Raw genomic sequence first — 25,861 nt, 5'->3', positions numbered from 1 at the left:
GCTTTCAATGATACAAACAGCCCATGGCAGTGCATGTGCTGCCACCACTGTTCCACACAGCCTTATAGGCCGGAATTCTCCTCTGCTTTCAACGAAACAAAAACTTCCCTTTTCTAGTACCAGCACTTGAAATATCTCACTAATGATCAGCACATTTCATCCAATGGAGATTGGCAGAAAAGATGAGAGTTCAGATAGGATTTGGAGAATGCTACCCAATGTTACCAAACAACTCCCGGCACTTACTACAACTCTAGCAGTCTACGTTGCCGAAAAACAGCCCTGAGGCCTCAGCACTATACTGAGAGGTCAGAAGTCCTTGTTCCATCTAGTTACAATGAGAACTAGCCTTCATAAGAAAGCTCTTACCTTTCAAGGCCCTAGCTTCATCTATAATATGTGCTGGTTGAATTTCAAGACCTTCAAAATCTCTAGTATGTTTTGGGTCTCACTGAATAAAGAATGGCATTTTAAGTTTACGGTACATTAAATATTCAGTTAAGCATTTATCTCTATTATTTTACTCCTAATCAGTTGTTAAGATAAGAATAGTAGGGGCTGGCGATTTAGCTCAGAGGCATAAGCGCCTGCCTTGCAAGTGCATGGTCGTGAGTTCGATCCCTGGTACTGGTAAAAAAAAAAAGATAGGAATAGTAATACATATTAGTAATGACAAAGCATCTTTTTGGGATTTGACAGAATAGTTCCATTTCTGTCTTCACCAATAGAAGTTATATAACTGCAGACAAGTATTTGGTCATTGTTTCATCTAATATTCTGATATCAAGACAAATAGTAGAATTATAACCTCACCATTTTGCTGACAAAAAAATGAAATTTAGAAAGTAAAACTCTATTTAAGGGTCCTTTGCTCATTTAAAAAAACTTTAAATAAAACTAATACTCATATTTAGATAATTTTACATATCTGTATCTGTTAATCTAAGCAACCCTCTTGAAGGTAAAAATATGTAATATTACAACCATTGTGTCAAATTCCTATCATCTTGTTTTGTGAACCTATGCTGTTATTGTATTTGGTTTCTTGTTTGTCTGTCTGTATTGCTTTTTGTTTTTATTTTCTGTCTTTTTAATCTTAAAAAAATAGAGGCCTGGGGATTTAGCTCAGCGGCACAAGCCCCTGCCTAGCAGGCACAAGGTCATGAGTTCAATCCCTAGTTCCAAAATAAATAAATAAATAAATAGAATAAAATCAAACAAAATGAAACAGAATAAAGCCAATAAAAACAAAACAATAAAGGTGACACAGGACTTCAAAACAAGATAACAGGAAATCAACAATGACTACCATAATATATCTTTTCATCTACAAAATAACTGCCCATACCATCAGGCATAACAGAATCAAAGAATACAAAACAGGATAAAACCAAACCAAACCAAACAATGAAAACAATACAGGACTTCAGAACACTAGGAAATTAACAATGGTTACTACTTTCCCTTTTTGGATGTTTCCTCTATTTGCACTTTCACAGTATCTATGGTGGATCCCACTAACTCCTTCAGTTTTTTATACTAGGGGGACAACACAATGTTCACCCATGTGAGTCTGAAACATGAGCATGACCTCAAGTTGCATCCATTTACCTCTAAGAGCCTCGAGACTGTCCTTTATAGCTGAGTAGCTTTCCACTGTATAAAAGTACCATATCTTTTTTTTATCTATTCTGTAGCTGATGGGCAAATTACCCCTGCCCTGTTTTTCTGGGTCCCTGTTGCATGGAGCATTGTCTTCTTTCCTGACATTCAATTAATGAGTTTCTTTTCAAGTTAGATGTTTCTTGTAGACAGTATATTTTTGGATCCTTTCTCCCAATCCACTCTGCTCATGTTTCTTTCTTTGGTGAATTGAGGGCATCCACATTAATGGTTACAACCAACAGGCACTGGCTCATCTCTGCCATGCTATCCTCCTGCCACTGGTCACCCAGCTGTTTTCCCTCCATTCAAATGCCTGCTATGCTTGGAGATTCCCCTCTGCTGCTGTTCCTGGAACTGTGGTCATCTTTCTCTCTCTAGAACATCCTTCAGCATTCTTTGTAGGGTTGATCTGTTGGTCATGAATCCTTCAGTTGTTCCCTTATGCCCATTCTTATTGTAGAACAATTGGCAGTAAGAACTCAATTCCTTCATAAAAACATGCAGTTTTCAATATTCAAAGATAATAAAAAATTTTCATTCTTTTCATATATGAATGAAGAGGTTTTTTTTCCTTAAGCTTCTCTATTAGGACATCTCGATTTTATTTTGTTCTTAATGAGGTTTTCAGACAAGATCAGGTGCATTCAGGGTGGTATGGCCGCAGACTTCATGAGCGTTTAAAGATATACTAGTTTGCTTGTGATGATGAATACTGTGCATGTATCTGTCACATTTTTATACTTTACTTCTACTTCCCTTCTCTCTCCTCTCCCTCTACTCCTAGATCCCTTTTTCATTTCCATGAAGTCTACGTGTTTCCCATCCATCTTTCTTTGATATTGTTCTTTATTTATACTTTTTCATGACAGGTTATCTGTGTCTGATTTTTATTTCAGTTAAAATTATGGACTCAAGGGTATCATTCTCCTACAAATGACTCAAATTTACCTTTTCTATGGGCAAGGAGTACTTTATTTTATATATATATGCCACATTTTCGTTATCTATTCATCTGTTGTTATACAGCCTACTCCCAAGATTTAATTACTATGAGTTGGGCTGCTAAAAACATAGGTATATGTGCAATTCTGGTTTTCTATAGGTAGTTTTATTGAGGAATCTACACACTGATTCTCATCAGCACTACTGGTTTCCTTTTTCCCCTTATTGTCAGGACTCATTTTCTGACTTCTCAGTAACACTCACTGTTTCTGGAATAAGATGGAATCTCAGTGTTGTTTTGATTTGCATTTCTCTAATGGTCAAAGGTGATTAATATTTTTTCATGTACTTACTAGCCCACTTTAGAACCTACTAGACACTTTAAGAAGTGTCTATTCATTTCAACTGCTCCCTTTTTTGGTTGGCTATTGTTTATTTTGGAGAGGTCTAATTTTTTTTAAAGTTCTTTATATATTATTGGTCCTCTGAGTAGTAATTGGCAGAATTTTTTTATAGTCTGTTGGCAGTTGTCTTTGCTTTGCTTTTTAAATTTTGATACAATACAACTTGATAGCTGGTGTTATTTCTGGTGCAGTTTCTGGGGTTCTTTTCAGCAAGTCATTGACTTTTCTTGTGTTGTCAAGAGTTTTACCTATTTTATCTTCCAGCAGATTTAACACAGAAGTCTGGGTTGACAACTGTTTTCTTTTGGGGTTTGAAACACTTTACTCAAAGCTTCCCTGGATTTAAGATTTGTGCTAAGAAATCTCCTGTTACTATGGTAGGCTTGCCTTCATAGGTTTTGCCTAATAGCTTTTAGTATTCTAGTTTCTAGTATTTGTTGAATTTCTGGAAGTTGATTATGATGTGTGGTAGGTACATTTTTTCTGGTCATAAGTACCTGGTATCCCATATGCCTCCTGTATACTTAGGTACTGAATTCTTTCCCTAACTTTGGAAATTCTTCTGCTACGATTTCAGTTAATAATTTTTTATACTGTTCAAGCCACAGTCTAAGACTTCCTTTTATTCCTATGATTCCGAAGATTTTTTGGTTTTGTTATCTAGCAGCTGTTGGATCCAGACATCATGGGATCTTACCATTTTTAGGAGTCACTGAGTTGTGATAACCCAACTTGTCTTCAATGTCTGACACTGTCTTCACATTCATTAAATCTGCTATCCGTACTTTTCATTGAATTTTTTGTATTTCTTAGTTTTGCTTGTGTTCTCTTCACAATTTCTAATTCTATACCAAATGGTCATTCATACTTTCTAACGTAAAAAAATTTTAAATTTTATTAGTACATGTAGTATATAATTTAGTATATACTTGTAGGAAGCTGGTATATGTACGTAACACAACTTAATGATGTTTAATTCAATTAATTTATTTCTTCTTTAAGGTTGAACATTTTATTAGTAAAATTTTTTACTTGTTTAATGGAATCTCCTTTAAGCTCAGTAGTCACCTTATAACTTTGCTTGTGTATTTCTTCTTTGGTCTCTTCAAACATTTTGGTCATTTGGTTTTTGAATTTTTGCCTGTAACTTTATCTACTTCAGTGTCAATGAGATCAGTTATTCTGAAATAAGACTTCTGCAGGTATCTTGCTGGCCTGCTTTCTTGTATTTCTATTGCTTTTGTACTACAGGTTGAAGACCAATTAAGGTCACTACTGTGGAGATGGCTTTAGTTAGATTCTGTCTCAATTATAATGGGAATGTCAGTTTTAAAATATCTCATAGCCTGTATCAGTAATGCTTTCTCAATGAATTTCAATTTCTCTTACTTCATCATTCTGGAGAAAAATGTAGATTATAGAGTTCTAAAGAGAAGAACATTATTGAAAGTAAAATGAATTATAATATATCCAAAATTGCCATAATGAGAGACAGTAACTTTCTCTACAAAAAATAAATTTTTTTTAAAACAGTGTGTTTTAAAAATAAAACTTCCATTTTATATTTCTCTGTATGTTTATTTCAAATATTAGTATTCCTGTAATTGATAAACAGCATCCTTCTGTTTCTGAGAAATATTTCCTCTCTCTAGTCATCATGACTATTAGATAACTTTAAGAGCAATTACTACTTCTATCAAGTACTTCAACATTTAACAACATATGGGATATGTGTATCTGCCTACAACAAATCATAGGGCAAATCACTACAATTTTGCACTCAGAATTTATAACATATTTTGAATATAATTTCTGGGCTTCAGGCACAGGTACTCCATATACTGCTATATAATATAAGGCTTAACATGTTACTGTGAATTTGAACTACCAGATGTGCCTGTATTATCTAGCAGCTGTAGCACTGCTGGTACAAATGGACCTAATCACTTTTAAGTCTTTTTACTAACACTATTCATTCCAATTATTACAATAATCAACAATTTTACTAAGAAGAAATGTCTTCATATTCATGGTTTATCCATAATTAATTCTCTAAATTTTAACATGGGAATTTTACATGCACCCCATTCTTGGTGGGTATAATATACATTTAGAACAGCTGTACCACAGATTAGCAATATTATAATTTATATACCATTTTATAATTTTTATACCGTTTCCTTAAAGAACTCTAGTTCGGTGACATGCGATCTGCTAAATCAATGCCTTTGTCTACGTAACTGTAATCAAGGTCCCCTGAGAAGCAATATACGCTGCTCCAGAGGACAGTCATGCATGCACCACTGGCAGTGCAAGCTCATGAGAACAATTGAATCCAGATCAGAGGGCCACCTGACAGCCACACAAATGATGGCCCTGTGTTGTGGATGTGTTAGTGAAGGCACTCATGGAACATAAAGGAAAAATCCTATTCCAAAGTTCCCTATCATGAAAATTTATTTAAAGAAAGGTAGAAGCCAGGCATATAGTGCACATCTGTGATCCAGCACTCTGAGGCAGAAAGACAGCAGGTTTGAGCCCAGACCGGGGCAGTTTGGTGTAAGGCTTTTTCAAAATAAAAAATTTAAAAGGACTGGAGATGTAGCTCAGTGTGGAAGCACTGGGTTGAATCCTCAGTACAACAAGGACAATTTTTAAAAAAGGGGAAAGGGATGGTCTTTTGAGGGTCAGTGCAGTCAGACTATCTGTGATTCACAAACTCTAATGGGATGAGTTCACTGAAAAGAGAAGTGGCCCTGGCAAAATAAAAACTAACAAAGCCCGTAAGAATCAGGAAGAAAACAAGCAATAAAAATACATATCTATGGCTATTTGATTACAGCTCTCACTCAGTATGTGAATGAACCACCATCACCTTTCAATATTTTTCTCAGATTAACTTAGGTTAGATAATATCTGTATTTCTCTTTAATGACAAAAATCTTAGTGACATTTTCTTATTTACCTTCCTTTATGTTTCTGCCAAAATTTGTCAATTGGAGTTAAATCATAAGACTTCTTGTTTTTTCTCTTTGGTCTAGCACCAGCTGGAGAGTTTTCCACTCCTAAAGATTCTTCCAAATTTACTCTGTTTAAGTGGAAATCCTATGAAAAAAGCAATCCTGTTTAAATAACCATTTTCTGAGTTTAAGAGTCACATTTTCTATATGGAAAATGATCAACATACAATTTTTGCTGCCTTTCCTAATACTTTTGAGGACAAAAATACAAATCTAAAATTCAAAAGGCATTCCTCCAAGCTTTTTTATACACAAATGTACTTACCATTTTTTTTATAAAGTTTATCAGTTTAACTAGGCGATGTATATGATTGATATTTTAAATATGCAAAGAAATCATGTTAAGATCCTTGTGTGTTCTTTCAGAAAAATCTTTCTGCATTTTGTATTTATACTGCCATAAGCATATTCTCTTTGAAAGACGGATACACACACATGGAGTTTTTCCTTTCTCGATCGATATAGGTACAGCTACCTCATTCATCTTTATCATGGCCACACAGTAGGTCCATTTTTGGCCTTATCACCTTATTTGACTAAACTTCTTGGTACTTGGTTGTTACCATTAAAAAAAAAAAAAAAAAAAAACTTTTTTCATTTTTTGAGACAGAGCTCTCACTTTTAGCTCAGGCTGGCTTTGAACTTAAGTCTGTCCCATACCGATCTCAAACTTGCACTCCTCCCACTTCAGTCTCCCAAGTGATGGAATTACAGCTATAATCTCGTATAAATATGTAAGCCTGGCATAAATAATAATTTTTAAACTCTGAGACAGTCTTAACATTCTGTGATACTTACTGATGGACTATATTTTTTATAATATTAAAGTAGAAGTTACAATAATTATAGCATCCCCTTTTCACATAAAAACTAAAAGCCAGCCAGATGAACAGTTGTTAAACTTTTCTGTCTCTCACTAGTTTTACTCATGCTTGATTTTTTTGAATCTTTCTTTAAAAAAAAGGAAAAAACAAAAAGAAAAACCACACAAACACACAACAGGTAAACAGAGAAGTATCTTTTCTCTCCTTTATTCTTCTTGTGTTAGATCTGTTTTTCCCTATGACCAGCATTATTCAATTTCACTCAGTGGTGAGTTATAAGAAAAAACATGGCTATCAAAAAGTAAATGATAAATAAGAAACTACGTGGAAAAATTATTAAGCTTGACTATGACATAACTATCTCAGCTCTAAGGTAGTCAGGTATATTTTAAATTAATGATATTCTAGATCTTGGCTGCCTAAATACACTGAATACAATTTAATCTCCAGATAAAATAAGGCCTACAATATTGACTCCAGAGTATACTCTATAACTTTCTAAATAAATCCTCTATAATACCTTATTTTCTGCCACTTTTCTCCTCTGACATAAAAAAGAAATATATATGAAATATAAAATGTCTAACCACCACAAAGGAGCAACATATCTATTTCTTGGTAAATTACAGAAGCAATGAAGCACTCTTCTCTTCCTATATAAGTGAAGACCATCAGAGAAAATTCACAAAAGAATAGCTATCTTTTATGTGAAGGTACTATTCTTAGCACTTTATACTAATCACTTGATCCTTATGATAATCTTTAGAAATGATAAAATTGCCATTTCAAAGATGAAAAACCTTGAGGCACAGAGAAGAATTTATTGGACAAGATTATATAAAAATATGGCAGAACTTAGATTAAAACCAGCCATCTGATTTTAGGACAACTGCTTTTAAGCATTATGCTAATTGTACCATAGAAAGAACAGAGCTACTTGGAATCAGGTCCTTTCACTTGAAATCACTGCAGTGTAGAAAATAGTGGTACAAAATAGGCAGTTTAAAGAATAGTTATAATAAATGGTTAGAATGATAAATAATACACTATGTTATATTTCAACCTGTTAGTACTGTCTTTCCTACTGGCCCCCTCATATTATAGATCAAGAATATCAGTAAGCTTTTTAAATTCCTCTCAGTTTCTCATCCTTTTAATCTATACTTTATACAAGTCACCCATATGAAAAAAAAGATAAAAATGGCAGAATTCTGAGAAAGCATTTTGTGTGATAAATATAAACAATGAATAGATACTAATAGTCACAACTGAGAAGAATTCTAAGTTTTAAAAATTATTTAACAAGATACTAGAGAGAAACACATTTCAATAGTTAAACTTTATTAACTAGATTTTCTAGTGAAATATTATTTCCATGGTGATGACACAGCTCATTCAAAATAAAATTAATTGGTTAGCAAAATTACTGCTCTAAAAAAATTACTGCTCTAAAAATAGGAGAGTGTATCATTACTGAAGTACTGATGGAATACATAAAACATAAAATGAAAAAGGAATAAAAGATGTTAAGTGCTCTGAGAAACAACACAATAGCAGTAAGAACATTTCCATTGTTTGCATAATAGCAAAGCAAATAAGGAAATGTAATTTCAATCTTGAAAATTGAGAAATTAGAATACTCTGTGCTAAACTCAATAACATTAAAGCAACTGAACGTTTATACACAAACAAAAGACAAGAGAATTGGTTTTAACATGGTAGCGTGTATGTTTTCCCTGAAACAGTCACATTTTCCTGACTTAAAAGACTGGACATCAGCACTTCAAATCACCAGGTAAAAACAACTCCCATTAGGAAATGCTAAAAACATTAAGACTTTAGCTGTCTTGTTTTTTCAAAAGTTAACGCAGATCAACAGAGCCACGGATAGCTAGTGTTAACAAAATTACCTCTGGTAACAGGGATGACATCTATGTACGCAGAATGAAGGGTTATATTTACATATTTAAAAAGCCAATTAAAATGCAGATAATTTTTATTTGGCAAGAGTTTACTACCCTTTTAACTACAAACAGTATTATTGTAATTATTAAACTAGTTGACTCAACTAACTTGTACTCTGGAGTCATAAATAAAATCAGAGTTTTCATTCTGAGCTGATAATGGCTTACCCTCACGAGATCACTTATCTTGTGCTAACAAGTTCATCAACAAGAAGAAAACAGAGTAAAGGAAGAAAAACATGTAAAACTATAAGCACATATAAATATTTCTTAATGCTGACAGAAGTGGGCAGAATGATTTAATGAAGAGGAAAGAAAACCTACCATCAGTGCACAGTCTCCCAAAGCTCTGTTTCCTAGTCTGTCCTGCAGCAAAGTGACGTGCTTTCAGTCACTTGAAGATGAGAGTCTATGTTGTCTCACACAAAGTTAAGGAGAAAGTTAAGATCTCCTAAAAGGAGTACAACCTTCTAGAGAAAAATCTTCATTTTAAGAATTAAATAATTTGGGTTCTAAGGATATCAGTGAAACAAATGATAAAGAAGTGTGAAGATGTGTACTTTCTCTAGAGACAAATATTTCTGTAAGTCACAATTATTTCCTTTAAACTTGAGATTTACTTTAACAGTTAAACTACGCAACCCTGCTCTAGGCAATACTGACAAAGAATTGACGCAAATCAAACCAAATTTCTAGATTTGTCAGTTCACTGAAAATACTGAGAATAGAGAAACATGTTAAATTGTACTGTAAGAATATAGTCAGTGAGAAGTAAAAATATAAGGGATTCTATAGAAAAAAATGACCCAATTTCTTGAACTAAAATATGGTAATAAAAAGGGCTGGCAAGGGAGAAACTGCAAACTGAAAACTGAGAGGTAACAACCAATACAATGGGTGGATAACATTCAGATCCTTATCTGAACAAACCAACTAACATAGGCAGCTTTGAAACAATTTGGAGATAACTGGTACTAGATATTGCTAAGGAATTATTTCTGATTTTGTTGGGCATAATAACAATATTAACTTTGTTTTCTTTTTCCCAGCACTACTGATTGAATCCAGGCCTTCACACACACCTAGAACCCTTTTTTTCTTTGCGATAGGGTTTGGCTCAGTCACTAAATTGCCTAGTGTGGTACTGAATTTGAGCACCCACTGCCTCAGTCTCCTAGGCTGCTGGGACTATAAGAGTGCAGGATCATATCTGATCAACTATCTTTTTAAAACAGATATGTAAAAGTATTCTTTCATAAAATCAGGTAATGAGAGGAAGCTGAATAATATACACGAGAGTTAAATATAGCATTATTTTTGTATTTTGATTTGAAACATTTCCTAGAAATTTAAAAAAAAAATATTTGAAGTGCAAACCATAAATGTTTTTGCCATGGTGACTATTAAAAGGTTTCATTATCCTAAATATTTGAATCTCTATGATGCAAGCACTTCCCTTCAGAGATCCACATTGAATGAGGAACAAGAGATATTATAAATTAACACTTCATACAATTGAAGTCTGAGGGCTGACTTAGACTAAGCTACACAACCTCATCTACTTCAGAGCTGCAGATATTCTGCAAGCATCAGCAATGTCTGGGAAGCTTGCCCACTCATTAAAACAAGTGCTTTTTTTAATTTTAGGAATCATTAGCTGGAAACCCTGCCACAGATACACTGCTGGCAATATGCAACATGCAAACATTTTCTGCCTGTTTTTATGTGATAATTTCAACTCACAAGCCATTTATTCAGTCTTTAGACCAGTGTTTGAGAAAAATGCATGTTTAAGTCAGGTGTGGTGGTATGTACCTCTAATTCTGGGATTCTGGGAGGCTGACGTAGAGGTCTGCAAGAGTGAGATCAAACTGGGCAAATTAGCAACTATTTAAGGCCCTGTCTCAAAATAAACAATAAAAAGGGGGGCTCTGTGCAAAGCCCTCAGTACTGGAAAAAAATATACCTATTATATATCATTTGCTATTGTACTCCTGCATGTGTCTGTGAGTATTACTGCGGCTTCAGTTTAGACCTTTGCACTGAGTATAACTCCAGCCCTTTTTATTTGAGACAGAATCTCTCTGAGTTGCCTAGACTGGGCTCAAACCTGTGATATTTCTGCCTCAGTTTCCCAAGTGACTAGGATTTTTTTGTTATATTCCTGAGAGGGAAAAAAAGCATGCTTATGAAAGTGATATAGATATATATTCTATTTATCTGTTTCAAATGAGTCAGTAATAGCGGGAAAAAGATGTAAAGAGCCTGGGGCTATAGCCCAGTGGCATAAGAACCTGCCTGGCAAGTGCAAGGTCCTGAGTTCAATTCCAAGATTTTAAAAAAGAAAAAAGTACAAAACAAGATACCCTCTGATTGAGGATAAGCATCTTTGCCACTGAACAATCAAATCCATCCCTCTCATAATCTAGATAAAATAAAAAAAGAATGACTAATTATTAATTTTGGTTCTGTGTCCCAATAAAAGGAAATGGGCATTGCCAAGTTTTTCATCAGAATAGTGTATTTTTTGGTTTAAATAAAAGTAATCTTTCTAATATACAGGGATGCTGTTTGAGTTTTTGTGGTTCCAAGACTAAATATATAAACATAATTATTAGTGCTCCAGATCTTCAAAGATATTTAATATAAAAAGTAAACTACAACTCTACTTAACAATTCCTTTCTAAACTTTTACTCCCTCTTGTGGAGACAAAAGGTAAATCAAAAATTTTAAAAGCTCTGAAGAAACTTCAATAGTATGTTTTAAAATCAACAAACAATGGCAGTTATATAATCTATAAAAGCTCAGTTTTCATATCTTATTCATATCTAGAAAATGCATTAAAATTAATGAATAGAATTGGATCACTATATATTGTGCAGTGTATTATAATGAACCTCTTCAAGGACTGCCAAGTTTTTATTATGTGAAGATTAAAACAAAAAGCAACTCTACTATCTTCTACCATCTTTTATTTGTAAAATGATACTCTGACTTCAAAGAGTAGGAAATAAAATTAGTGTAATGGCCAGTACAAAACTCATCTCCTGCTTATTATTTTCATTTCATGCTGGAACAGTGAAAACCTCATTAAGGACCACTGTTAGCCTTGGTCTTGGGAAATGCCTGTTCCAAGTCATGCACCGAAATTTTCCCATCTTCAGCCTGAGGCAGTGGTCCTCTATCTGGGGTCCTTCCTATTCCCCTCCCTTGGGGTACATCTGACAATGTGTGAAACAGACATTTTGGTTTTCACAACTGAGGGAATGCTACTGGCACTATTATGCAGGATTGAGGCCAGGGATACTAAATATCTTACAATGTGCAGGACAGTATTCCCCTCCTCCCATAGTCTGGTCCAAAAATGTTAATGTTGAGATTGAGGAATACTGCTCTTTGTTACTCACTAACGCCACCTGCAGGACACTCATATTTCTTGCATTAATTTGTCTTGATCATTCCAACTGGTACATAAATAGGCAGTAATTCTCTTACTTAAAGTATTTTCTGACCTCATTTTCCCCTTTAGGCAATTGTTGCTCTCTCTTAGCTTTTACAGTTTTTGTTTTTATTTTTTGAGACAGGCTATGGAGCCCAGGCTGGCCTCAACCTCATGGTGATCCTCCTGCTTCAGTATTCTGAATGCCAGGAAGACAGGCATGTGCAACCATGCACTTTTATGGTTTTAAAATGCCTATTCTCTTAACACCATTTCAATGTTTTGTCCTTACAGTATGGAAACTGCTTTTGTCCAAGTCACTAATCACCTTGCTATGACCACATGGATGGGTGACTTCTTAGTCATCAGTTATCCCCACTTCCTCTTCAAAATATATAATTCATTAGCTTCCAAAAGCGACACAGATATATTTCTCATATTTCACTGACTGTTCCTTTCCATACATTGCTGGTTCCTACTCACAAACTTGATTTTTAAATGGAGAAGGGCCTCTATGTTTGGTTCTAGGTCCTCACTTTTTTCTATCTGTATTCATTCTCAGGTGCTCTCATGTTGTTTCTTAGCTTTAAAATACCATCCATGAATAACACCTCTAAATTTATTTCTCTAAATCAGATTTTTCTCCTGAACTCCAAACGCATGTCTACCTACTCAACAGGTATACTTGGGTATCTTAATAGACATACACACTCAACATGTCCAAAACTAAATGACTGACCATACTGCTCCCACTTACCATACTGCTCCTTTCCACAGCTTTTCTATCCAACAAACAATGTCTTTCTATCTGCACGGGACCAAATTTTGGGAGTTTTCTTTGATGTATCTTTAGATCCAATCCAACTCACCAACAAATCTTACAATCTTAAATTCAATAATCACTGCCTTCATCATTTCATTCCTGTTGAAAGTCAGTATCATCTCTTTTTAAGTTAATGCCAACAGTTCTTAATTGATCTCCTTGCTTTTCCTATGGCTTCAAGGGGTCTATTTTTAACAGAGCAGCTAGAGTGATAGCTTTCAAATGTATATTAGACTGTTACTCTTTTATTCAAATTAACATTGTGGTTCCCTATTTCTCTCAAATTAAAAATCAATGTCCTCACATTGTTCTATATTGCTTCTTGTGTCCTATTTAATCTTATCTCTGGCTACTCTACTCCCCTCTTCACTGTGGTTACTTAATACACTGCCATTTTTCAAACTTAGTACCCTTCTAGAATGTTCTTTTTCCAGATAGCTGTACTATTTACTACTTTTTCTCCTTTAGCTTTTTCCTCAAATATAATTTTACCTGTGAGGCCTTTCTTATTTAAAGTGTCACCTTTTATATATATATATATATATATATAGTACTTTCACCTTCTTAAACATTTTACATTCATTTTATTTAGTGCATATCTCTCCTACTAGAATGTAAGCTCCAAACAGGTATAAGTATTTTTCTCTAATTAAGTGACGGTGAACCTTTTAGAGATGAGTGTCCATACGGCATCCCAAAATCTACTTACTTATCACAAAGTGCCAACACTGCAATTAAACCTTAATACTGAGATTGTAGTTTAGAAAAAATAACTGTTATCTGATGTTCAACTGCTGGGTGACTTGGATTACATGCCAACAGAAGGGGTTTTGCATACCTGCTGCATCATACCTGCCACAGATTTCCCACCCCAGGTCTAGAATGTTTGCTAAAGAGTAGGCTCCTAGATGAATTGAATCTTACCAATGTTTTATTTAATGTCCTACAACCAGCTTCCATGTCTAAACTCAGGGTTTAACCCAGTAGTTCCTCGGATTCTTCTTGTACTCTCTACTGAATTGTTGCTGATTACAATTTTCTTGACACCCTTCCCAGGCTCATGGCATAAGGCTCGAGGATGGACAAGTGGCAGTGCCAATTTCCACTGGTAATCTTAAATCTGATTTAAGTAAACATCTTCCAGTTAACATCTAGGTTTCAAAGAAATAAACCATTAACTATTAAAAACAAATACGTATGTCATTTCCTTATTTTTAATTTTTTCTGTGTGTGTTACAGGGATTAAAACTAGAGTCTCTGGCATGGTTTTAAGCATAAGCGGTTGTTATACCACTAAGCTACTAGCAGCTGTGTGTGTGTGTGTGTGTGTGTGTGTGTGTGTGTGTGTGAATGTGTGTGTGTGTTACTGGGGCTTGAACCCAGAGCTTTTGTCCCCCTCCCTCCATTTGAGATAGAGTCTTGCTAAGTCACTAAGTTGATCGGGCTGAGCCTGAACTTATGATCCTCCTGCCTCATCCTCCTGGAACGCTGGGTCCATAGGAGTGTGCCACCACATCCAGCTTCCATTTCCTTTTTACATGACATTCCAGGCAATCTCTGTAATAATGACACTATTATACAGCACAATCCCTACATGCCTGGGCTACGAATTAGCAAACTAGAATGAACTGAATTCAAATTCTTTAGTCTCTATATTATAATTTTCCTATCTATCTTGCATGGAGACTATTCTGCTATTATGTACTGATTTGTAGAGCCAGGGATACAGCTCAGTGGCACAGTGACTGACTGGCAAGTGTGAGGTCATGAGTTCAATCCCTGGTACCAATAAATAAATAAATAAATAAAAACAAGCCAAAAGAAATTACCTGTGTATGTATTGTCTTTAACGTTGGGGCTATTTATCTTTACTAATCACATGCTAAACACAGTATTTAGCTGATGTATATACGTAAATACAATTTTTTTTGGTTTATGCATGAAATTAGACATTGAGAATTATTTCAGAAAACTCACAGTGCAATATAAAAAATACTACTTATTTTCATCATGAGCTTTAATTGATTCCCATAGAAAAAGATATAAGGGCAGCTTTCTTACCAGGGAGAAAACACACACACAGCCAAAATACACACATACACTTTGGAAAAAGAAAAATAGTATGACATTTTTTCAACAGATGGTGTTATTCTCATCTGGGTAACCTTAAAGACATCATATATTGCAGCAAACCCACTAAACTGTAGCCTTTTGAGAAGAGATTAAAAATCTTTGTGCAACAATCTCAATGATCAAGGCTGTCTAATTAGCAGCTTACCATATGAATAAATGTCTGGAAGCTAAGGACCACCAGTTTGAGTATTTCTTGCAAATGCAGAGGTCAAAAGTAACTAGTATTAAAATATTTACATAGGTTTTTCTCTTCCTGAAGTGTGTACACATTTTTGTATATGTACACACATCTGTATTTTATTTTTACTTATTCAGAATAAAAATTTCAAAAGATATGTTTGTTCATTTTCCTTCATCCTTTTCCCTCATCATTGTCAAAAATGCCACTAATAAATATGCTATAACTTAAAAGACCATATATTTGGAACTTTAAATTTCAATGCTTCAGTACTTTTTAGCACCTGTAAGACTAACTTTTATTCATATTTTTTAACTTTGTCCTTGGCTACTACTTTCTTTCTGCAGCATGATATTAGTTTAAGATTAAAGCCACCATTAAATGTTACCAGATGTTGATAATAAGTACTGTATTTATCCTCTTACCAGCACATCATGCACCAGTGCTTGATATGTCCAAGTATGGTGTAAAGGAGTTGCCAAATCTACGTTTCTGTCAACAAGGACTAATAATGGCCTTTGGAAGCTGTAAATACATTAAAAAAAGAAATTCTGATAGCAATGTATACACTTAAAATTTCCTAATACTCTATACAGTAATTATCATCTTGATATGATAGAATATTAATACTGAACACCTATAATATTTTACACTTCTTTTTAATATGGTCAGTCAATCATGGAAATAGATTCGACTCCTTAAACTGCAGACACCTAAGGCCATAATATCCTGAATAAACCTGAACTCAGATTGTATTCCTTAGAGCCTATAAATAATGCTACACTGCACCTCTTACTCAGAGAAATTTCTTTCTCTGAGTACTGGGGATCGACCTCGGGCTTGCCTGGCAGGCGCTTATGCCACTGAGATATATCTCCAGTCCTCAGGGAACACTCTTAAAGGAAAAAATCTACATAAACATATTTAAAGAATAAGTTTTACAGTTAAAGTCAGTTGTTTCTCAGATATATATTTCATAGTTTTGAAAAAGGTCAAAAAATACTGTTAGATTCAGGAAAAAATTTTTAAAAGAATATACTTTCATAAATTTACACAAACGAGTGACAGTTTCATAAATTACAAGTTATAATATTTTATAAACACAAATTTTAAAAAGCAGACTCTATAGAGCAGCGGCAGCAAACCTACGGCACATGTGCAGCAGACTTTGTATCACTGAAAGCTCTAAAAGGTTCACCAGAACTGCTCTAGAGCCTCAAAAAACCTTATTCTTTTGTAACACACCAATAAAAGTATGTCACAATAGTACTGAATTACATAACTATTCACGTAACAGAAAGCTATGTGACACGTCACAGACTGTAACTCCATTTTTACACTTTACATGTAAGATAGACTACTAAGAGCACACTGAGCCCCAAAATTATGTGGTTACCATGTGTCCACAGAAATTTTAGGGATTTTCTTTAAAGGAACTAGTGTTAGCAGCAGCATACTCCATTATAGTAAAACATACCACGTTTTAATAGTCACTATAATCTGATTATATTAGCTACATATTTCTTCTTGCAATAGATCTCTGACCATTTAATAACTCAGTAGAGTTTTTGGGTATCTCTACTCGCTCTGTGCTAAAAACTCAGTGGCACCTTTATCACTTACTATCATTTATTCAAGAGTGAAGTAGAAGGGGAAGGATGATGGTTTATAGCAGGATTTCTTAGCTTTGGTACTAATGACATTTAGCAGGTAGGAAATACCTTGTTATGGGGTTTGTTCTGTATCTTGTAGGAAGTTTAACATTGTAAGATGCTGCTGAGCATCTACAATGCACCTCACTAAATTTTATTAGCATCTACCCAGCTGTAAAAACCAAAAATGACATTATCAAATGTCTATGGGGGACAAAATTGCCTTAGTTGAGATTCACTAGCCTATGGCTATATTTAACACAAGTTGCTGAGAAAGTAATTCACAAATGCATCCAACAAATAAGACAACTGTACTGACAATGAGAGCAACAATTTAATAATTATCCAAATAAAATAGTGCCTTTACATTGGTTTCTAAGGTTGATATTGTAGTATAAAATGGAAATTATTAAGTAAGGTATGACATAGTGTTTGCATCTGTTAAAATAAAATCATCAGCATAAGTGCCTGCCTTGCAAGCATGCAGTCGTGAGTTTGATCCTTGGTACTGATAAAAAAAAAAAAAGAAAAGAAAAAAAATAAAATCAATTGACGATTTGATGTTCTGCTCCGCTTAAGTCAGACAAACACTCTGAAGAATACTTTAGACCATAATGAAATAATGGAGGAGCTTAGGAAACTAAAAGTTTGAAACACAATGTTAGTGTGAATTACACAGTACAGTAGTACATAAGGCTATAGGAGGCATCAAAATTGATTTAAAGGAAAAAATCTACATAAACATATTTATGAAGTACAAGATGTGATAAAAATGTGGGAAATGTTTAATTTTTTTTTAAAATTAAAAGACATTTTGCCACTAAGCTCCCTCAAAATAGTCTGTTCCTTGGACCACACTTATTTCATATTCCTGTCAGTTACTGGAGCAGTTCCGGAGGGCCTCTTTCATGAATGTCTTTGCACTGTTGTGAGTGCCTTGATGTCCTGAATAAACTGAAAACTTTTACCTTTCATGGTCATTATGAAAAGCCAGAAACTGACAGTGTCTGACTTGGGAGTTGATGAGGACACACCTGCCTTTCTAATAGATGTCACTCAATAGCAGCATTCACCATATTTGTAATTGTATATTATAAACACATAAAAGGCGACTTTGAGAACTGCTTCAGAAAATGTCAATAACAATGAGCTAAGTGGAACGTTCACGGTACACATTTTTAAATCCAAACATTCCCTATATACTTTGATCAGCCCTTGTATATAGACAATTATGAAATTTTTATTGCTAGAGGGCTAATATTTCTCCAGGCATCATGTTTTTTCCTCCTATAGGCTTTATTTATTAATTCATGTGAGTTGTGGGTAAGAATTTCCTAAAACCCTAACTCCACTCAATAATTCTTAGCCATTTGAGTGGGTTTCATTTCAATATTGTCCATTATCAATACTAACAAAACATACTATAATGTATAAGTTTCTTTGGTATCACTAGTCAAAAAAATTGACTAATTAATGACTTTGGGTTTACCTAGTCATGTAAGAAATGGTAGCAATGAAAGAAATGCTTTGCAAAATTATTAGTATTTAAATGTAAAATTGGAAATTTAATAATATAGAAATAAGTATCAAGTTTATCCACTGTTTTTAATACCAAGAGGATTAATAATAGCTAAAAAGAAATGGCTTCTCATCTTTAAATCCATGTAAACAGAAAGCTTTCACTTATAGTGATAAAAGATAATATGCTATCAAAATAATATAAATTGAATAAACATTTCATTTGTATTTCAAGAATCATTTGAGTCAAAACTTTGAACCTGATGACCTGACTTAAAATAAGAAATAAATTGCTACTACAAGTATAATAAGATTATTCCATCTTATAAGAAAAACAACAGTAAAAACTCGACAAGTTTTATTTTCAAGTTTTCTAAGTACATTAACATAATACCTGAACTGGCCAGCTCCCAGTGTGTCACCTGTAAAAAGACTATTTCTTGCATCTCTTAGATTTTCCCGAAGTTTCTTATCTAGTTTCTGAAAAATCAAATTTTAGATTAACTCATAATACTTTATGTAAGATAATAAGTTGTATTTTTGTTCTATAACCGAGAAGGCTGGAATGTTGTTATAAAATAGCAATTCTAAAATCTGAACATTTTAGTGTAACTATTTCAAAACTATCATAACTTGCACTTGTCTTCTCTATTGTGATTTAGGCCTGATTTTACAAGCAAACACGGTTCTTGAGATAGGGTCTCACTGTGTTGCCTCTTGATCTTGTATTCCTCTTTTCTTAGCTGAGTAGCTGGGATTACAGGTATGTGCCACTGCTCCAACTACTAAGCACTTTTCCATTGACTAATTTTACTTTAGGCACAGTAAACAATTTGCAGTAATGACCCACCCTCTCTCTCCAAGAATGACTCTGTTATAAACAGATGCCTGTCTAAGTGGAAAAAAATGTTGATTTGACTGACTAGGAGTAAAAAGAGAACAGGGGACAATAATCCCCAGAATGAAAATAGGACTATATGAAAGAAATCAGATTTCCAGTAGTAACTCAGTTAATAGTTCCAAAATGTCAATGAGTTTTCTAGTCTTTCCACACTACTCACCCTCTTTCCTTCCCAGTATTTAATTTCTCACCTACTTCTTAATTATTATAGAAAATTTGTGACTGTTCAATTTTATACTGAACATTTTATTCCAATAAAGTAGGGAATTTTTAAAATGTATTTCATCCCATTTTAAAAATTTTATTTTAAAAAAATATGTATTTGGTAAATGAAACAATACATAATTTGGGAAGGAAATAAGTGTAATAAGTTAAATGAGTAGTACAGATTTTAGCAAAAAAAAAAAAAAAGAAATTGGCTGGAATCATTAATATCTTTAGTGGAATCCCAATGTTATAAAATATTTGCCAATGGTATTTAATAATAACCCATAGTAGTCAGATGCTTAATATTAAAAAAAAAAAAAAAACAAAACCAGAAGATACTGCTGAGAAAACACAATGTTATTTATACTTAAGTGACAGCTGCATGAACTCACCACTGCCACCATTTCTGCTGCGGTTCCCCTTGAACATCTGATAATAGGAACAGCACCTATTTTAAAAATAAATATTAACCATGATATTGGATTTTTATTAAAATGAATATTTATAAAATACACCAGCATCAAAAAAATAAATAGACTAGGTATATACAGTTTCAGGCTATCAACAAAAGTACTTATAATTTCAAGATTAAAGCAAGGTTTCAAAAATGAACTCTTATTCATAATGAAAACAAGAGTTAGAAAAACTTTATATGTAGGCTGATAGGTATGGACTGACAATCAGTATTTTGACTTCTTTTAAGTAGTTTCAAAAAGTAAAAGTATTCCCAGAGAATTTACTTTAATTTGACTCCATAAGAATGAAAGAGCTCAGCTAGTTTAGTAGTTTAAATACTACCTTTAATTTTACAAATTAACAGTAAAGCATCTTAATCTTAAAAAAAATTTATTTAATGTAAATGTAAAATTTATTTATTTCATGTAATGTAAAGTGCTCCTAAAAATTGGCCACAATTTATTACTGAATCAACTCACTGGCCCTCTTACTTTCTCTTTTTTATTATTGCAATAAATATTACCAAAGGCCAAAATCATAAAGTAATAGATAAAATTCAATTATACTGAAGATCTTACGAAACAAACTTGAGAACACTGTAGTCATGTGCTAAAAGTGTTGCATTTCAGATTTTATAGCAAAATACACTATTGACTGGAAAGCAAAAAATGTAGAATATTAGCTAATTTTTAAAACTATGTTTTCTTTAGAGCTTTTAATGATACAAACCATTTCTGTGGCATGCAGGCCATAGGTCTGCCACCATTGGCTTAGGTTATATATATAAATGATATAAAAATTTAAGTAACATTAGAAATGCAAAAAGTTAACTCTCTGGATTCTAGGTCCTCCCGAACAATTCATATTAAGAGTTAGAAATAATGTTTTCATGTTCTTTTCTACATGTAAGTGGGAGTATGTATATATATGTATATGCCTATGTATTAAAAAACAAAAATAGGATACTATGTATATTCTGAAAATTGCTTTTTAAAAATTTAACAATTTGCTATCAAAGGGATTCGGCTCAGTGGTACAAGTGCCTGCTGGCAAACGTGAGATTGTGAGTCTGATCCCTGGTTAACAACAACAAAAATTAGCTGGTAATATTCTTCTATATCAGAGTGGCAGTATTTTTTATTTTTCCTTTGGAAAAAAATCATTTTTCCTACTCTACACATAATAAAGGTGGTTCTGAAGCTCCAGGGGTCATTAGGTCTTTCTCAGTCTACTCTTACTTTTAAACTATTATCATGTCTCACTAAACAAAAATAATGTGCATGTCCCTAGTAACCCTACCAATAAGCAATTATACAGGATGGCAAAATAGAATGATGATTATGCCTGATTAATGAATGAAAGTTTTATATATATATATAAAAGATATAAAGTTATATAAGCCTCAAATACATATATAAACATATGTATATGTATATATATACTACACATATATACATACATGTACATGTATATATATACACATGTATATATATCCAAGCTTCAAATGGCTTGGATTTTATAGCTTTTTTACATATATATGTACATTTATATGTATATATAGTATATATGTATACATGTATATGTGTACATATGTGCATTTATACATACATGTATATGAATATGTATATATATATATGTATGTATTTATGCATACACACACACACATACACACACATATATAGCCAAGCCTCAAATGGCTTGGATTTTATTGCTTTTTTTTGTTGTTGTTGTTAAAGAAACACATATCCAAGCTATTTGAGGGCAGTGAGCTCAGGGAGACATTAGAAAGAGATAAAACTCTTAAAAGCAATGAATCAAACAATGTGACATACATGTTTAATAAACTTTTCTCCTAAAGATATTTTCTACTTGCCATGACACACAAGAAAGAATAAGCAGAAAACAAGAGACTTACTGAAGTGAAAAATAAAAGATCTGTTTTCAGAGACAGAAGTTAAAGGGAACAATCTCTGAAAAAAGGGAGCCCTGAATTTTGTACATACATTTGTGAACTTTGTATACAGGGTATGTCTTTTCCTTAATTTTCTCATTTATGAAATGTAGAGAGTTTATCAGTCTACCATAAAGATCATTTTAATTAAAAGGTTTTAAGTATATAAAATTAAAACTGCAATCAGGTTTATAAATAGATCTATTAGTAATAGTAAGCATGAAGTCATATATATATATATATATATATATATATATATATATGTCATATATATACACACATATATATATATTTTTTGGTCTTTTTTTGAGATGGGGTCTTGTTATACAGTTTAGGCTGGCCTTGAGCTCACTTTGTAGCCCAGGCTGGTCTTAAACTTGCAACAATCCTCCCGCCTCAGCCTCCTGAGTGCTGGGATTATAGGTTTGAGCCACCACACCTGGCTCTATGAAGTCATATATTAAACACAATGTAGATGTAAAAGTGACTTTAAATGATCCAAGGAAATGTTTAAAATTTATAGAACATAAGTAGATTGGTATTATAGATAAATTTAGTGTTTTCTGGAGGCGTTAGAAATTGTCAATAAATACCAGGCATGTATCTTTCTACTTAAAAGGAAATATTTGAAATATTTAAAATATTTGAAATATATTTAAATATTTGAAATATTTTACAACAAAAGTATTTTTTAAAAGTTAGCAGGCACATAGGTAAAACCATCATCAAATCATTTAGCAATATATTAGAAAGTTACAACTACCAAAGACATCTAAATAACTCAAAAAACTGCTGGACACTAGCTCAAGAAGATTAACCACATCAAGGTATCAGAACTATGTTTTAAAAAACAGACTGTATGCTTTGCTCCAACTCTGGAGAGATGCTTGAGGTTCAAATAGGTGCAAGGATCACATCACAGTGTTACAGATTAAAAGTAGTTATTTATTTTGAAGAAATAGCCAGAGTGACTTGAAAACTTACCCAGTGTAACAAAAAAGCAGAACAAGCTGTCAACAATAGTGTCCATAACTGTTTCCATTTCTGTGTCTGTGATATCTGGTCTATTAATGGCTAAAATGACAAATAAAGGAAAAAAGTAATTGCCAAAGTTTACCTTTATTAAATACCAAATTATGAATATGCAGTTAGATTACATAATACTCAAGTGAAATTTTTAGTATAAGCTTATATACATCAAACATTAAAAAACCTTACAAATAAAAACTACATATACCAAACCATCTCAAGATCAGATTAAAAAAACCCCAAAAAACAAAACAACCCACTCACATACAAAATGTCTAAAATTTTTTTGCCAGAGCCTAGGAAAATGAATATTTCCATGATTTTATTCATAAACACTAGAAAGCCTAAAGAAACTACTGATCATATTAGCCAATGATTACAAAAAAGAGAATGTAAATCAATTATGGCACAACCAACACCACATTATCATTTTCTTTGTATTATAATAACCTACATGAAATTCTTTTCTAATCTATAAGACTGTACCTAAGTAGGTCCCACACATTAGTAGATGTAAAAATTATTCTGGAATATAGGTAAAGAAAAATAACTATTTCTGGAGACTTTCAAAAATTAAAGATTCTTAACCCTTTTCTATAGAGATTCAATTCCACAGATGAGATAATTCTAAGAAAGACGATTGTTACAAGTACGTCCAGAGGTTTCTAACCCAAACAAACCCTAAAGCTACAGTTTAAGAAGCATTACCCCATGGTGAAGAATATGCTTAAGTCATACCAATTTATTATTTTCTCTTTCACAATATGTAGGGTACTTGTCTGACAAAGCAATGCTTGTTAATCATTTGTGGAAAGGCTGATCTTGAATTTTATCTATATAGAAGCTTTAATTTGCCAACAACCCAAATACCAAAAACAGTAATAAAATTTAATGTAACTTGTGATTAGTATGAGAGGAAAGCAGAATCTAATTTGATACACTGAAGTATCTGAAAAAAGTATGATCTACCAGGAAAACATAAACTAATGAAGAGGAGGCCTGGCGTGGTAGCATATGTCTGTAATCCCAGCACTGGGCCGGCTGAGACAGAAGGATTTCTGTGAGTGCAAGTGAGTTCAAGGTCAGCCTGAAATACATAGCAAAACCCCGTCTCAACAAGACCAAAAACAAAACAAAACAAAATGAATGAAGGGTTTGATCAGGCAAAAAAATCCACAGGAAGGAAATGTGCTATTATTAAGGTGTTTCATGTTGTCATTCATCCAAATCAGATGAGACAAACAACCTAAGGATCCAGTGTGAATTACTGGATTTCAGGGAACATGAATTCTGTCAATAATACGGTACAGGTACAGCCTACAGAGAAGCACTCCACCCTTTAATCCTAAATTTAGCTCCAACCCTATGAACAACAAGTAACCCTAACAGTCACAAATCATCCATTACTAACTTCAACACAGCTTGAGATAACAAGCAGCTCTCTCTCTGGGATAACAGTCTGGTGTGACTGAGATGAATATATGCTTTCTTTATTAAGTCACAAATCCATAAAAAGTTCAGCATTAAAAAGGGAATGAAAATCAAGTCATGGAACTACCACATTTAAATTTAAGAGTATTTGTTTAAAATTTTGATTAAAGCACTTGTATTGCTTGACATAATTTGGCACACGATTGCACGATGGTTAGGGACAATACTGCTGGAGTGTGCATCCACTATTTTCTGGAGTGAGTGACCTGGCGGTGCCACTTCCTGATTCAAAGATGCAAGTGCTTGTTTTTCTTAAAATAGCTATGCCTCAGGTTTCCACTCTGGAAAATGAAAGTAACAATACCTACTTCACGAACATATTCTGATGTGCAAAACAGCTTATGCGGTAAACTGCTCAGGACAACTTATTGCCAGAGAGCAAGCAGTTACAACTACCTGGGTGACTGGCCATTAGATTAAAATTAGTAATTAATTTCAGACTTGTGTTTTTTTTTTTTTTTTTAAAGTTGATAGATACAGGAAATTTAATTAAATTTCTAAATATTTGAACTTACTATATGACTTAGATTCATTAAAATATACTCCTTTTTAAAGAATTAAGTATTTGGGCAGCTTTTGCTTGATTTGTAAATTTGCCTGATCTAGCATGTGACATTTTTAAAAAATAATGTATCAAATTTATAATTGTAAAATATTTTTAAGGGAATTTAACAAACTAAATTTCATTAACTTGTTAAGTGGGAATGATTAGAAGACTTTATTCAATTTGAGTTAACTAATCAAGAAAAAAGTAAAGGTTCCTGTTTTTACTAGATTTTTAAATAATATAACAAAATTTGTAAGTTTAAGAAAAATGAAGCTTAAGTTGCTAATTTATGTAACTTGCTAATTTAAAACTCAACTGTGAATGAACTTCTATGAATAACAATTACCACTAAAATTCTCTCAAATGGGAAACTCAGCAAATTTTTTTAGAAATTTTGTTTAATCTCAACAAAGAAGCATTCTACAGAATATAGATCTCAATGAAACCAAAGGATCTTCTCTCAGAAGCTGAACATCTGGGTTAGTTTTTCTAAGGACAGAGAAGTAAAGCATCTCTTTCTTAAGGTCAAAATATGAGACAATGAACTATTCTGCACTAAAATCCTGTCTTCGTGGGCAGGGTGGTACATTCCTGTAATCCCAGTACTCTGGGAGGTTGAACCAACAGGATTATAAATTTGACCTCTGCTTGGACATGTTAGCGACTTAGTAATTATTCTGTTTCAAAATAAAAAATTCAAAATGTGATGTAGCTCT

The 25,861-nt window shown here is 33.2% G+C and overlaps 1 protein-coding gene across 6 annotated transcripts in view; it reads right to left on the bottom strand.

The window, feature by feature from the left end:
- Nucleotides 1–25,861, bottom strand: part of Scfd1 (sec1 family domain containing 1) — a 95,395-nt gene that overhangs the window by 53,649 nt on the left and 15,885 nt on the right. For all 6 annotated transcript variants that reach the window (XM_063246442.1, XM_063246426.1, XM_063246429.1 and 3 more), the window contains exons 7-11: nt 23,063–23,152; nt 20,064–20,119; nt 18,958–19,043; nt 15,819–15,918; nt 5,977–6,116 (exon numbers count right to left, since the gene is read on the bottom strand). In XM_063246442.1, the coding sequence (XP_063102512.1) occupies nt 5,977–6,116; nt 15,819–15,918; nt 18,958–19,043; nt 20,064–20,119; nt 23,063–23,152 (472 nt within the window). The remainder of the gene's footprint in view (nt 1–5,976; nt 6,117–15,818; nt 15,919–18,957; nt 19,044–20,063; nt 20,120–23,062; nt 23,153–25,861) is intronic.

The sequence above is a fragment of the Cavia porcellus genome, unplaced genomic scaffold (genome assembly GCF_034190915.1).
Source record: "Cavia porcellus strain 051 isolate PalLab524CR breed Dunkin Hartley unplaced genomic scaffold, mCavPor4.1 scaffold_1, whole genome shotgun sequence".
NCBI classification, from domain to species: Eukaryota; Metazoa; Chordata; class Mammalia; order Rodentia; family Caviidae; genus Cavia; species Cavia porcellus.
The sequence above is the reverse complement of the archived record's forward strand: the minus strand, read 5'-3'. Positions and strand labels throughout refer to the sequence as shown.